Source organism: Lycorma delicatula, chromosome 5, assembly GCF_047948215.1.
Source record: "Lycorma delicatula isolate Av1 chromosome 5, ASM4794821v1, whole genome shotgun sequence".
Classification (NCBI taxonomy): domain Eukaryota; kingdom Metazoa; phylum Arthropoda; class Insecta; order Hemiptera; family Fulgoridae; genus Lycorma; species Lycorma delicatula.
Genome location: NC_134459.1, coordinates 179484430 through 179497668, shown reverse-complemented (window position 1 = coordinate 179497668; position 13239 = coordinate 179484430). Strand labels below are relative to the sequence as shown.

Below are 13239 nucleotides of genomic sequence, written 5' to 3'. Positions count from 1 at the left end.
TGTTAAAAATCAGATGGGTGGATAAAGTGACAAATGAAGAGGTATTGCGGCAAATGGATGAAGAAAGAAGCATTTGGAAAAATATAGTTAAAAGAAGAGACAGACTTATAGGCCATATACTAAGGCATCCTGGAATAGTCGCTTTAATATTGGAAGGACAGGTAGAAGGAAAAGATTGTATAGGCAGGCCACGTTTGGAATATGTAAAACAAATTGTTAGGGATGTAGGATGTAGGGGGTATACTGAAATGAAACGGCTAGCACTAGATAGGGAATCTTGGAGAGCTGCATCAAAACAGTCAAATGACTGAAGACAAAAAAAAAATAAAATAAAAACATATTACTGCTTTTTTTATGACATGACTCTGTTCAAGACTGAAAATTTCACAAGACTTATAAAACTCATCATCGCAAACTCATTTGTTCAATAGGTTTTGAGGTTCAACTCTTAGTAAAAGTTAGTTGCTTTTATGAATACTAGACAGGGGATACTTTGGTGGTTGGAGTTCAATTAACCATACGCCTCAGCCTGAATCTGTACCAGACTATACCTCATGTTATACATATCATCCTCATCTTAATGTGCCACAGTGGGAGGGGAGTTGCTTAATTAATTTTGGGCAAAGAATTCAACTATTTCACAATTTCAACTACCTTTTTTTTTTTTACTAAACAGAAATGTCATTCTTTAAATAATTGTTACTGCTACTGAACTTTTGAATATGTTGAATTTATACGGTTACGGCAGCAAATAATTACACATAATGAAATAAAATAATCTGTAAAAACAGATATTAAATTAAATTAATAATATAAAAAAAGAAAAAAAAAAGGTTATTCGTAAACATTAAATACCGTAAATTAAATTTTACTAATTATGGAAAACTAATAAAAAAAAATCCCTTTCAGCACGCCAGAAGGTGGAGTAGATTTCACGGGTGCTAAATAGGGTATAAAAAATATTTCCACCTAAATTTAAGAAAAAATTTTAATTTACTCAACACGACAACGGTTGCATATGAAAAAAAGTTTCACATGTTTAGCATGCAACAAGCCGTATCCTCTTACAATTCCAGCAACATTTTGGTCATCCCTCGCCGTAAGGGTTGGTCATATAAAAAATTTTTTTAGCTAATGTCTAGAGGACTAACGACCACTTTAAACAGATTCGATACTGTGCCTATTAAGGGAGGTATAATTTTTTTGTCTTCAAAACCTCATATTTTCCACCCCTGGGCAAATGGTCGGTGATATAAAAAAGCTTTACTAAAATAATGCCCTTATTCAAAGAATAGTAGGAATTTTAATTTTATCTAATTCGATATTTTATGTAATAAGAAAGTTATAGTGAAATCTTTTTTTCAAAAAAGCCCCCATGGTCAAATTTTGACAATTAACGAACTCAACCGAGATCTTGGGTCGTTATATTTTATGTATCAATTTGCAAATGATTGGCGCAAAATTACAGCAGTTTTTATGTCCAGAAGAAAGTGAAATATATATATAAACTTTTAAACTGATGGTGGTTTGGGGTCTGGGGATGTGAAACGCGTAGATATATCAACATTTTCCAAAGTCAAATCACAGTACCCATTACAATAGGTAGTAGCTTTCTTATGAAATCTACCTAACATTACAGAAAATAAAAATTTAATAAATAATATTATTTTATTTACGGCAAGAATCAACTCCTTACAACGGTGAACTTTTCTTTCTGTTATTGCTATTTAACAATCCCTTCTAATGTATATATGTTGTTAGTAATGTTTGTATATTTTTTTACGTAAAAAAAATTAATAGATTCATATATAATGTATAAGAACAAATTAAGATTCAAAAGCTGAAGAGTTAGAATTCCACAACAGAAAAAACAACGATCACAATAAAAATATAAGTAAACTTTACTTACTTATATTTTGGTCCAGCTTTTAGAGCAACAGTTTGAAAATCCTTATAATTTATAGTCTGTTCATCACTGTTGCCACCACCCGACATACTACTCGTAGTTGGAGACAGCGGTAATGACTGGTGTTTATCAAGAAGTACCCATAATGCCTATAAGCAAAAAATTCATTTAAATGAAAACAAAAATATTTAAATAAGCCACTAAAACAATATTAACACACTTACCTGTAATAATAAATAAATCAGGGACATTCAGAAAGTAAAGCTAACCCAGAAAATGGATTTAATCCTTTCTATTTTTGGGCTGAATTAGAATACAGAGCGAGAAAAAAGTTACACAACCCTCAATTTATTAATCTACTGAAGTGAGAAATTTGATTTTAGTTTGGCACTAACAGGTGGATTGGTAATGCTTGACTTTATAGCAATAACATATACACCACAATCAAGTAAGCTCTCTCTATTTTGTCAGTCAGTGGCAGGTGTGCTACCATATTATGCATTTTAAACAGTCTCAACATGTATTTATACTTGAAAGCCATTTTAAATCGTTATTGTTTTTAAAGCGCCAGAAAAACTTTACTATAACTTTTTTTCCCTTGAAGAAATACTTGACTTATTTTTCCTTAAAAAATGTATTTGATAAATCAACAATTTTACACAGTCGCTCATTTTTGGAAAAATTGGCAGTAGATGATTGCAAATGGTCAAGTCAGTCAAAGGTTTTAAATTATAAATTTTTAAAAAGTGTCTGTGCATCCTTAGAATGATCACCTTGAAAGTCAATAAGAAAGCTACATCAGCAGATCTGAATGTCACATAGCAGAGTCCATAAAAGTACAAAGAAATTAAAATTACATGTTTATTGTACTCACATAAAGCCAGGAATTATGAAAACCTGATCGCAAAAAAACACCAGTAATTGCAAACGATTTGTGCATTTTGTACGCTACATTTGAATCCTTGACAATATTTTCTATAGCAACAAGGAATGGCTTTCCTCTAAGTCGCTATGTAAACAGCCAGAACAACCAGTATTAGAATGCAGAAAACCCTCATGTTTTCCATGAGGGTACATTATATTCACAAAAGATCAGAGTTTAGATCAGATTCTCGGAAGAGAATAGCGGGTCCAATATTTTTCAGGTATCTGAATGCTATCAGCATTCAGATTTTCCTGTTAGGAAGTTAGTTAGTTAACTTATGAAGTTAGTATAACTAACTTCATAATGCTGCTAGAAGAAAATGAATCCAACAGCTGGTTGTAGTAAGACTGCAACACCCACACAGCACATAACAGAATTTTTTTTTTTTGGGGGGAAAAACATTTTCATGTTATCACCCGGAAAACAAAAATGTAAAATACAGAAATAAAATATAAAATCTAATAAGACAAAAACAAAATTAAAACTCACACTAAAATACTAAAAACAAAGACAAAATAAAAAACTATATGTTGTAAAAATATACAATTACCATACAAAAAAAGAAAATTTCAGAAACACTATTAAAAAGTATGTAAAACACTAATACTTCAAAGAAATAAAAATTCTCGGTCCAAGACTTCTTTATTATTGCCCATAATGTGATGAAAATTCCTAGGCAATTTCAATTTACAACGCAACACCGCATAACGTATGCAATCTACAAGGAAGTGGTGCACAGTCAAGCGCCACTTGCATTATACGCATATCAGTGCATTTTCTGCTGATATCAGGTACCTGTGAGTAGCTCTTGTATGTCCTATCTGCAATTGGCAGAGAATCACTTCCTTTTGGCAAATTTTCCTGTGGGAAGGATACCATGGTAACACACTATCTTTGATATAACAAAGTTTGTTGTCGACTGTGGTAATCCAGTCATATCGCCACTTTGTGCGAAGTGTGTGTGACATGGTTAATAAAGTCGGATGTAGTAACACGGGTAGTGAAGGATGGTTGACTACAAGCATCTTTAACAGCAGAATGTGTACGTTCATTACCAAGAATCCCCACATGACTAGGGACCAGCAGAAACTCACTTGTGTTGCGATGGCTCAACTCAGCAATTGCATTGTAGATGTTGGTGACAATAGGATGTCACCAACATCATTCCATGATCCCCAAGGAGTTTTGTAGTAAACACCAGATACGAATACCTGGAATACCTGCAATACAATGTTGATGGTCCTCGTATCTTCGAATTTAAGTATTTCCAAGGAATGCGTCAAAAGCCAGGTGATTTGGCTGTTCTTTAAGACGAGTAAAATAAGATGTTAAAATCTGGTCCCGTCTATTCCAAAGTGATCGCTCACCACAGTACATAAGGAAGCTTATGACAGGGCTTGATCTACAGGCACCTGTAGCAAGCCAAAGGAAAGCATGATGTACAGCAACCCGCATTTTAAGCACAGTATTGTGCACTGAAGAGTAGGTGACACAACCATAATCTAAATGGGAACAAACTATGGAGTAGTAAAAACACAACATACAAGACCGATTGACATCCCAATTGCTAATAAGACTCATAGTATATCTAGCAGTTTGCAACATTCCATTTTTAACTGTTTGATATGACTGACCCAAGTAAGAAGGCTGTCAAAATACAAAACTAAAAACTTAATATCACAAGAGATAGAAAATATGCTCTTCATTCAGAAAGATTTGTAGTACAAAATGATCCTGCAAACTAGAAAAAAAAAAACACATTTTGTTTTCTCAGGTGAAAATGTGAAGTCAGTAAACTTGGACCAAGCTTCAATGGTCTGAAGTAGTCTCTCTGCTATAACTGTTGAACGGGATGTAATATATATAGAAAATCATCATCAAATAAAGTGAGTCAGGTGGCTACACACATTCAGTAATATTGTTGATGGCTATAGAAAATAAGGTGGCATTTAATACACTTCCTTGAGGTACTCTATTTTCAAGATGACGCTACCCAAGAGAGAATCTCCAACACGAACATGAAAATCTCAGTCATTTAAGAAATCCCTAATAAAAGCAAGCATATTTCCCTTGACTCCCCATTCTTTGAGGGTGCGTAGAATACCATGTCGCCAGGCCGTGTCAAATGCCTTGCTGATATCAAAGAAGAAAACGAAAAGAGGCTGGTGTAGTAGGAAAGCATTTTGAATAGCTGTGTCCAATGACACTAATTGGTTTGCTTGGCATTTCTCCTGCCACCATCCATTCGGTCCCCCTAAAGCATAAGACCGAATGTCTGTGCCACAAACAGCTACTGAGCCTCGAAACAGTTTAGCGACTGGTGTCCTAAATAGATCCTACAGCTGACTTAATGATGTGAGTGGACTAAATGTGGTGCCATACACCACCGGCTTACGACTCCCAACCGCTCACTCACTTATGATACATTTATTAAAAAGGGTAGGCGCACTCCGTCAACAACTAAAAATATATATGAGGTTCTTTAAATTAAAAATTACCTCATCTAGACAGCAATTCGCTGACACACCTAGGTTGCTGAATGCGAGCAAGTACTACTATATTAAAGCGCTTGGAGCCTTAATTGGCTGGTGGTCAGCCATATATATCTATAGGTTAGCTTCACACAGCAGTGTGGTAGGAGTCTTTTCCCTTAGGTAAACTACTGATGTCAGTTGAACAAAGCAACCGCATCAAGAAACTCCCACATGGTCCAACAATGCGGCTCTTGCACATTGACTTGCCAGTTCTAAGTTCCAGGATGGCCCGGTCTCTGGCACCCGCCCCCAAGAGCAGGGCAGTCAAACATCAGGTGTTCATTTGACTGGACCTCTTTGCACACAGCTCATCAGCTGCCAGGTGGAACCAAAACAGATACAGATTTAAATTAAGATGGTTGGTGAGCACCTGGGCACCTGTTGCCCTTAAAAACGAACTCGGGACATACCATCCACCCAGATCCTGTATAAACTTATACAACCATCTTCCCTTGGTCGTGGTGCCAGACCGGCAACCATCAAACTACACTCGCTTAAAAAGTAGTCGACCCTCTGGCAAAACTCCAGTGCAATATGCGACTCCTTTCTTTGAGGAAATTTTGGTCCATTCAGATTGCAACTCCTCGATCCGCCCGATACAGTTGGATCTGGAGCTCACCTGCCTCACACCAGGCTTCACCCCAGGGACCTCACGCACTGGGCCGATCTCCACATCACCGGATTCTGCTTTCCCCAACTGCGCGGGGAGTCGTCCATTCGCCTTGGCTTGCCCTCCACTGCCGCCTACTCCCTGCACAGCTCCGACCGCAGCCTTCCCCGCATAGCTCATGGCAGAGGTGTCAGCAGGATTTTTAGTGCAATCCACCGGTGAACGTGGGCGCAGTACTGCCCTTGTGGAGACCTCCTTCTCAGAGGACTGTTCCATGAAGGCGTCGCCGGCAACTAGGTCCTCCAACAATCTTTCCCGGATTACTCCATAGCGTCTCAAATAAAACAGTTAACAGTCTGAACGACCCTAATCACCTAGACACAAGACAAAAAAAAAATGAGTGTCCAGAAGCGATCTATCCCGAGCAAGGCCACCTGTTCTTACATAGCCCCGCTCGGTCAAAAGTTAAAAGCTCCTTGAGCAGACCACCGGCGAGGTCGGAGCGAAATCGAACCTGCCAGAGGATCGAACAGATTATTGGCCTCATAAACCTAAGAACGGGGACAGGATGCAATAACAAAGTTAACGTCCTTATTTAGCCGACAGTTGCAATACTGCAACACACTACTTGGCTGTGTTGCCTGAACCCCACAGCAAAACAGGTTGACTGACAGCAACTGATTGTTGCTAGCCCCGACGACGAGAACGTAGGAACACTGCTCTTGCCACAAATCACAACTGGTAATTCCAACGTAAGTTTGCAGTACGGGGTCTGCAGAGGCAAAGAAGAATGTTGTCAATATTTTCCTTTCCTGGGGTAAACCGATTTCTTTTCGGCCCGTCTTTAACTGCATAGTGTTTATCTGTAGTCCGACTACCCCACAAGCACAAGAAATACATTTATTTTGTAAAGCTACTATGGAGACCAAGAGGAAGCCCATCAGCCAGCAATTATTTGCCATGAATGTTCACCATACTTAATAGCTATTAAAATTTCTGACATACTTTCATGTTTCTTTCATTCCTACAGCATGTGCTACTGATATAGAAGAAAACTTATTCAACTTATGCAACAACACTACCTTTAAACTTCTTTTTGACGAGTCTATAAATACATGCCGATCACGAATAACATATTCAATGTATGGTTCAGAATTAGCCCACTAACATCATGATAGGAACAAATTAAAAGATCTCTTAAGTATTTCAGCAAATCTTCATTTCAATTTCGATACATTGAAATTTTAATAAATTCCATTGTTTAAGAAGTGAACCTAGCAGTTCTGCATGTTGTTTTGACAAATACAAGTCACAAATTTTGTCATTCAGTTCTGCTTGTGATGAGGTGAGGTTCAGTATTTGATTCTTCTAGAATGTAATAAATATCTATTGAATTTGAGGATTCATCGGTCAAGCCTTCTGGGGAATCAGAAATTGCTTTCCATGAAGTTGGAGCAATCAGAATCTGTAAATCAACACCATGAAGTATTGGTCTCATAGCCGAACAAACATTCGGGTATGCAATACTGCTTTTATTGTTTGAATTGAAACCAGTAACATTTGTTAAGCAAAAATAGCAGTCATTATAAGAGTAGGCTCTTGCCAGATATAGGTTCGCCAAAAGCTCTTTTTTTCCTTTTAACCTCTGGGTGACTTTAAAGTAGCACTTGATGCTTGCTACAAGTGGAGCCCAGGATTTATCTGTCCCAAGGGACAGTCAAAATAATGTTTCTAAGCAGTTTTCAGTGAATTCAATACTGGTTTTCGTTGACTTTTTGTGGTGAATTATCTGCAAACTTAACAAAAAATATTTGGAGAATTTTTACAAGCCCGACTTTTATTCATTGTAATATTCAAAATGTTTTAATGAATGAAAGTAAATTGAAATACTACAGAAATACTTACTTAATTATAAAAATAATTAAGTTTTAATTTATAAATTACTCGGTTACTTAAAATACTTCATAAAATTGTTTCATCGTGAATATAAATCAGATGGGAATAAGCAAACATACAGACATACTAACTTATCCACAAACGATGGAACAAATAAATTTAAGGGATTGTAAACTTAAGAACATTATGTGATGCGTTGTTTCAGAATTAAAATTCAGATTCAGCCTATAAAACACTATATAGAACACCTACTCCATTTTCAATTGTGGCTCTTATTATAGACAATAGATGTTTTTAATCAACACACTAATAATCTTTGAATCACAGTCTATTTGATATTGGTTGGATATTTGCGATTCAAAATTTGACAATTATATTTATGAAAGACAAAAATTGTATATGAAAAATCACAGTAAAAGAATGATATACTACACTGCTGTGTCGCAAAGACCCATGTGTCCAGTGTACACTAATAATACAAAAGTGATTTTAATCCTGTGGCACTCATCCATTTTATATATATAAATATACATATTGTTATGAGGTATAGTACAACTTCAGCGGTTCAACTCTTTAACCTAATTGATAAAATTTTTATTTTTGGGCCATATAAGTGTAATGAACTAAAACATCTAATCTTTAATTTAATAAAAGTAATGGTTTCAAAAACAATTTTATTATAGGAAAAGGAATCCAACAGTCTGTCAGACTAAAAGAAAAACAGAGAAAACAAGCAGCTCATTTTTTAACCCAGTATTACCAAAAACAGTATCTTTGTATAAGCTAAAATTATCTACACTGCAAAACTACCATCACCAGAAGATGTAAACAAATAACATCCAAATACACTGAATGAACTTGAAATTGAAGAATCTGAGTGAAACCAGTGCTAATGAGTACAAATGTTGCTGACAGTGAAAGTGGCAGCGGGTGTACTGTATTTGACAAAAATGAAATCCTTAGTGTCAGAAATCATAATAAACATATTAGTAACAATGCAACTCAAAATGCTATGAAGTACCATACAGGAAATTATATTGACAAGGAAGTAAGCGACATAACAAACAAAAACTTAATTGTAAATCAATGGGCTCCCCATAAAAAGTACAAATTTCCTTTTTCTACGCGTACAGTTAATGGGAAAGAAATAAAACGCTATACTAGTCGTAAATATATAGAATATTTTGAATGTTTAAGTGTTTCCAGATAATCAACAAGGATATTTTTGCAAATACTGTCCTTGTTAGTAAATTATAAACTTTGCGGTTACAAAAAAAAAAAAGTTCCTCTTAATTATTTAGCGGGACAACCATTGAAGTCGTTTAAAAAACTACTAGGTACTAATGTTTATTTGAATGCGCATAGTAATAATAAATATCTTTTAGATGCTGTTAGAGCATCAGTAAACCAGAATTAATTATCAACAATCGAGTGCATAATTTATAACTAAAAACAATTTAAGAAATTCATAAACATCTTGAGCCAACTGTTAAGATATTACTTGCGCATCAAAATATACCTCTCTATAGTCACTGAGATGACAATATGTCATCTCGATATGACGATATGAGTGACGATATCATGAGTGACATCACGAGATGACGATATGTCTCTATAGTCATTGAGATGATGATATAATCTATCTGATACCTTGCAGTATCGCCTGGCTTTTTCCAAGTGTATATTCTTCTATTATGATTTTTAAATTGGGTGTTGGCAATTACTAAATTATACTTAATGCAAAACTCTATAAGTCGGTCCCCTCTTTCATTCCTTTTGCCCAGCCCGTATTCCCCCACTATATTTCCTTCCTTGCCTTTTCCAATGCTTGCATTCCAATCTCCAACTATTATTACATTTTCATCTCCTTTTACGTGTTTAATTGCTTCATCAATCTCTTCGTATACACACTCTACCTCATCATCATCATGGGCGCTTGTAGGCATATAGACGTTAACTATCGTTGTCGGTGTAGGTTTTGATTTTATCCTTATTGCAATGATTCTATCGCTATGCGTTTTGAAATACTCTACTCTCTTCCCTATCTTCTTGTTCATTATGAAACCTACTCCTGCCTGACCATTATTTGAAGCTGAGAACCTGAAGTAGATAACTACAATGTTTTTAATGTTTTAACCAATAGACCAACCTTACTTACTCAAAATTATATGTCTAATATTATTTCAAAGAATGTGGGATTTTTAAAAGTATATTTTTAAATGTAAAGAAGTAAGGCTGGTTTTTAATTATTACATATCAGTCGATAAGATGTGTTCAGACGGTGAAGAGTTTTGTCTGCTTTATAAGTTTTGAATCCAAAGGTATGATTAAGATTGTCACTCAGCTAATTCGTATTGTGAAGGCAAGTTTTCCAGACGAGTTTAATGATCATTTAACATCAATCAATGACACAAAAACAATACATTTAGATAATTAAATTGACAAAACCGATAGTAAGATAGCTTTGTGCAGTTGATGTGAGTGGATAATAGTCGATTTTGATGTCTGTGTGAATAGATGTGAAGAAGAAGCATTGAGATGAGAGTTATTCAAAAACGATTCATTTATCTGATAGATTTTTCAAATCATTTCATTTCATAGATCAAATGATCAATTTTATTCATATAACTAATGTTTTTACACGACTGCCCAAAAAGGAGTGTAACTGTTATTGTTTATATATCTAAACAATAATAGATTGTTTATATATGTATTGTTCACCATAGCAGCTCAACGGCTGAATTGATTTAGATGTACGACCACGCAGGAATTGTTACATTACCAGGTGTGCCATAGGCTATATTAATGCGTCGATTTAATGATATAGATTTAAAAAATATTAAAAAAATATAAATACAAAATTGTCATCCGCATGCTGTTCAGTTATCCTATATTAAAAAGCAATATTTGACAACAATGTATTTTTTCGGCAGTCGTGTTTTTAATTTTTAATATTTATCTCGCTTTTAATTATATTTTATAATTTTTATTTTTATTTAAAAAAATATTTTTAAAAATAATATTAATTATTGAATTTAATGTGAAATGTAATATTTATAAATTAATGTTAATAATATTCTAACTTTGTTCTCTTTGTAAAGTATTTTTTAAAGTGTTACTGAACGATACAGAATTATGTAATATGCATAAATTGCTGTTTGTATTAAAAGTAAATTGACATTTTCTATTATTGCTGTGGTATACACAAAATAAATAAAGTATCGTGGTCCCCCACAAAAAGTTTTTGGGATCTGCAGTTGCTATAAACCAGCAAGCTGTAATGAAATCCTTCAGTAATTTATGATGCAGGAGATCTGCATTCAGATCAAATTAACAGTGTACAGTTACGGTTAATAAGTTATAATACTATAACACATAATTTGTAGGAGTTCAATTAATACCACTTTTTCTAGATCGGTCAACTACAGAATAGAGAGAACTGTTTGCCAAAATCTATAATTACACTACAGTCGGCTGCAAAAACAACATAATCTCAGAATTTAGCTAAACAAAACACATACAAACAACTTAGGCTAATGTACATAAAAATGAAACCAAACATCAGTGGGCTTGTTTACAAATTAAATATCACAATATCTGTTTAAATAAAAGAGTCTATTGTTACAAGTATGATTTATTCTTTAAATTTACCTTAAGTTCATTATTATCCAATAACTGCCTGCTACGTCTTTTTAAAAACATTGCTCTAGCTTCTTCTCGTAATTTCTGAGGTAAAACTTCATCATCTTTAGGCAGCTGTAAATTTATAATCATATAATTAGTTATTATACACCTTAGTTCTTAGTAGAAGTATGACCTCTTAGCGGTGCCCATTCAGGCGCATAGATTGGATATGAATAGAGTACTTATTCAAAATTTAAAGTGCCCAGCACAGAGCCTTAATTGTATTGTCTAGTGTTTTTAAAACAACCTCCTACGAGGCTACCATTGTATTTCCCAATACCATTGTATTGGGAAATGGTCTCCCAACCAATTTAGTGGTGAACGTTCGGCGGCCATGTGGAAATTGCGAAGAGGCCGGGAGGCGGCCAAGGTTTTTGGGATGTAGTTTTGAGCCAGGCCTGCACCGGAGCAGAACAGTGATCTCAATGCACCAGTTCTAAATTTCAAACAGTTGCCCATCTCCCATCGCAGAGGAGGCTTTACAACTTTGCGATAGAAGCATTACAGCAAGAATGGCATACCACAACTAAGGGAAGGTTCTTGTATATGTTTATACAGGAACTGAGGGGATGGTATACCCCTCCTTCATTTTTAAGGGCAACGAGAACCCGAGTGCTCTTCAACCATGTAAATTTAAACTAATATTTGTTTCGGTTTTGCCTGGTAGCTGATGAGCTGTGTGTCTGCGGGGAGGTTCAGTCCAACAAACACATGATGTTCGACTGCCCAGCTCTTGGGGAGGGCCAGAACTTAGGCCACTCTGGAACTTAGAGGTCAAGGGGAAAGTTGGCCACTTACAAGCGGCGAGTCAATGTGGCGAGAGCCGCATTGTCAGACCATGTGGGAGTTCTTTGATGCGGTTGCTTTGTTCAATAGTTCAGCCATCAATAGTTTGCCTAAGGGAAAAGACTCTTACCGTGCTGCTGTAGGAAGCTATCCGGTATATGGCTGGCTACCAGCTAGATTAAGGCTCCAAGAACTTTAATGGTGGACATGTATTTGCTGGCATTCAGTGGCCTAGGCGTGGCAGTGAACTGCTGTCTTTGACGAGTTAAATTTAATTATTGATAGTCATATATGTTTTAGTAGTTGACGGGGTGTGCCTACCCATTTTAGCGATATATAACAAGTGGGCGGTGGTGGGACATGCAAGCAAGTGGTGTATGGTACCAAGCTTACTCCACTCACACTTTTAGGTTAGCTCTAGCAGCTAGCCAGCTCCAGGACAATGGTCGCTAAACTGTTGTAAACTGTAAACTCAAGGCTCAGTAGCCGTTTGTGGTACAGACATTTGGTCTTATGCTTTAGGGCGACCAAACGGGGTGGTGGCGAGAGAAATGCCAAGCAAACCAATACCTTAATTCTTGTACATATTTTTCTTATGTCTCACAAACCTTCATCTTGATTACATGAATGATTAAAAAAATATAAATTAAAATTCATCTTTTAGAAATAATAATCAGGCAATAGTAATACTCAATAATATTTTTTGAGTAAAAACAAAGCGTGAGCAAAGTAGAATTATATAAAAGAAATTAAGCTTGAAATGCATGAAAAATACAATCTGTGTTCTAACCCAGAACCTTCAGATAAAAAGACAGATACGCATACTCCATCACAGAGGTCATCATACTAATGTGTTAATTAGATTCGATAACCAAATTATGGTAGGCAACCAGACACA

The 13239-nt window shown here is 35.5% G+C and overlaps 1 protein-coding gene across 2 annotated transcripts in view; it reads right to left on the bottom strand.

The window, feature by feature from the left end:
- LOC142325642 (serine/threonine-protein phosphatase 2A regulatory subunit B'' subunit gamma-like) overlaps positions 1-13239 on the bottom strand; it is a 58717-nt gene that overhangs the window by 21620 nt on the left and 23858 nt on the right. For both annotated transcript variants that reach the window (XM_075367657.1, XM_075367658.1), the window contains 2 exons: positions 11523-11627; positions 1910-2055 (listed from right to left, as the gene is read on the bottom strand). In XM_075367657.1, the coding sequence (XP_075223772.1) occupies positions 1910-2055; positions 11523-11627 (251 nt within the window). The remainder of the gene's footprint in view (positions 1-1909; positions 2056-11522; positions 11628-13239) is intronic.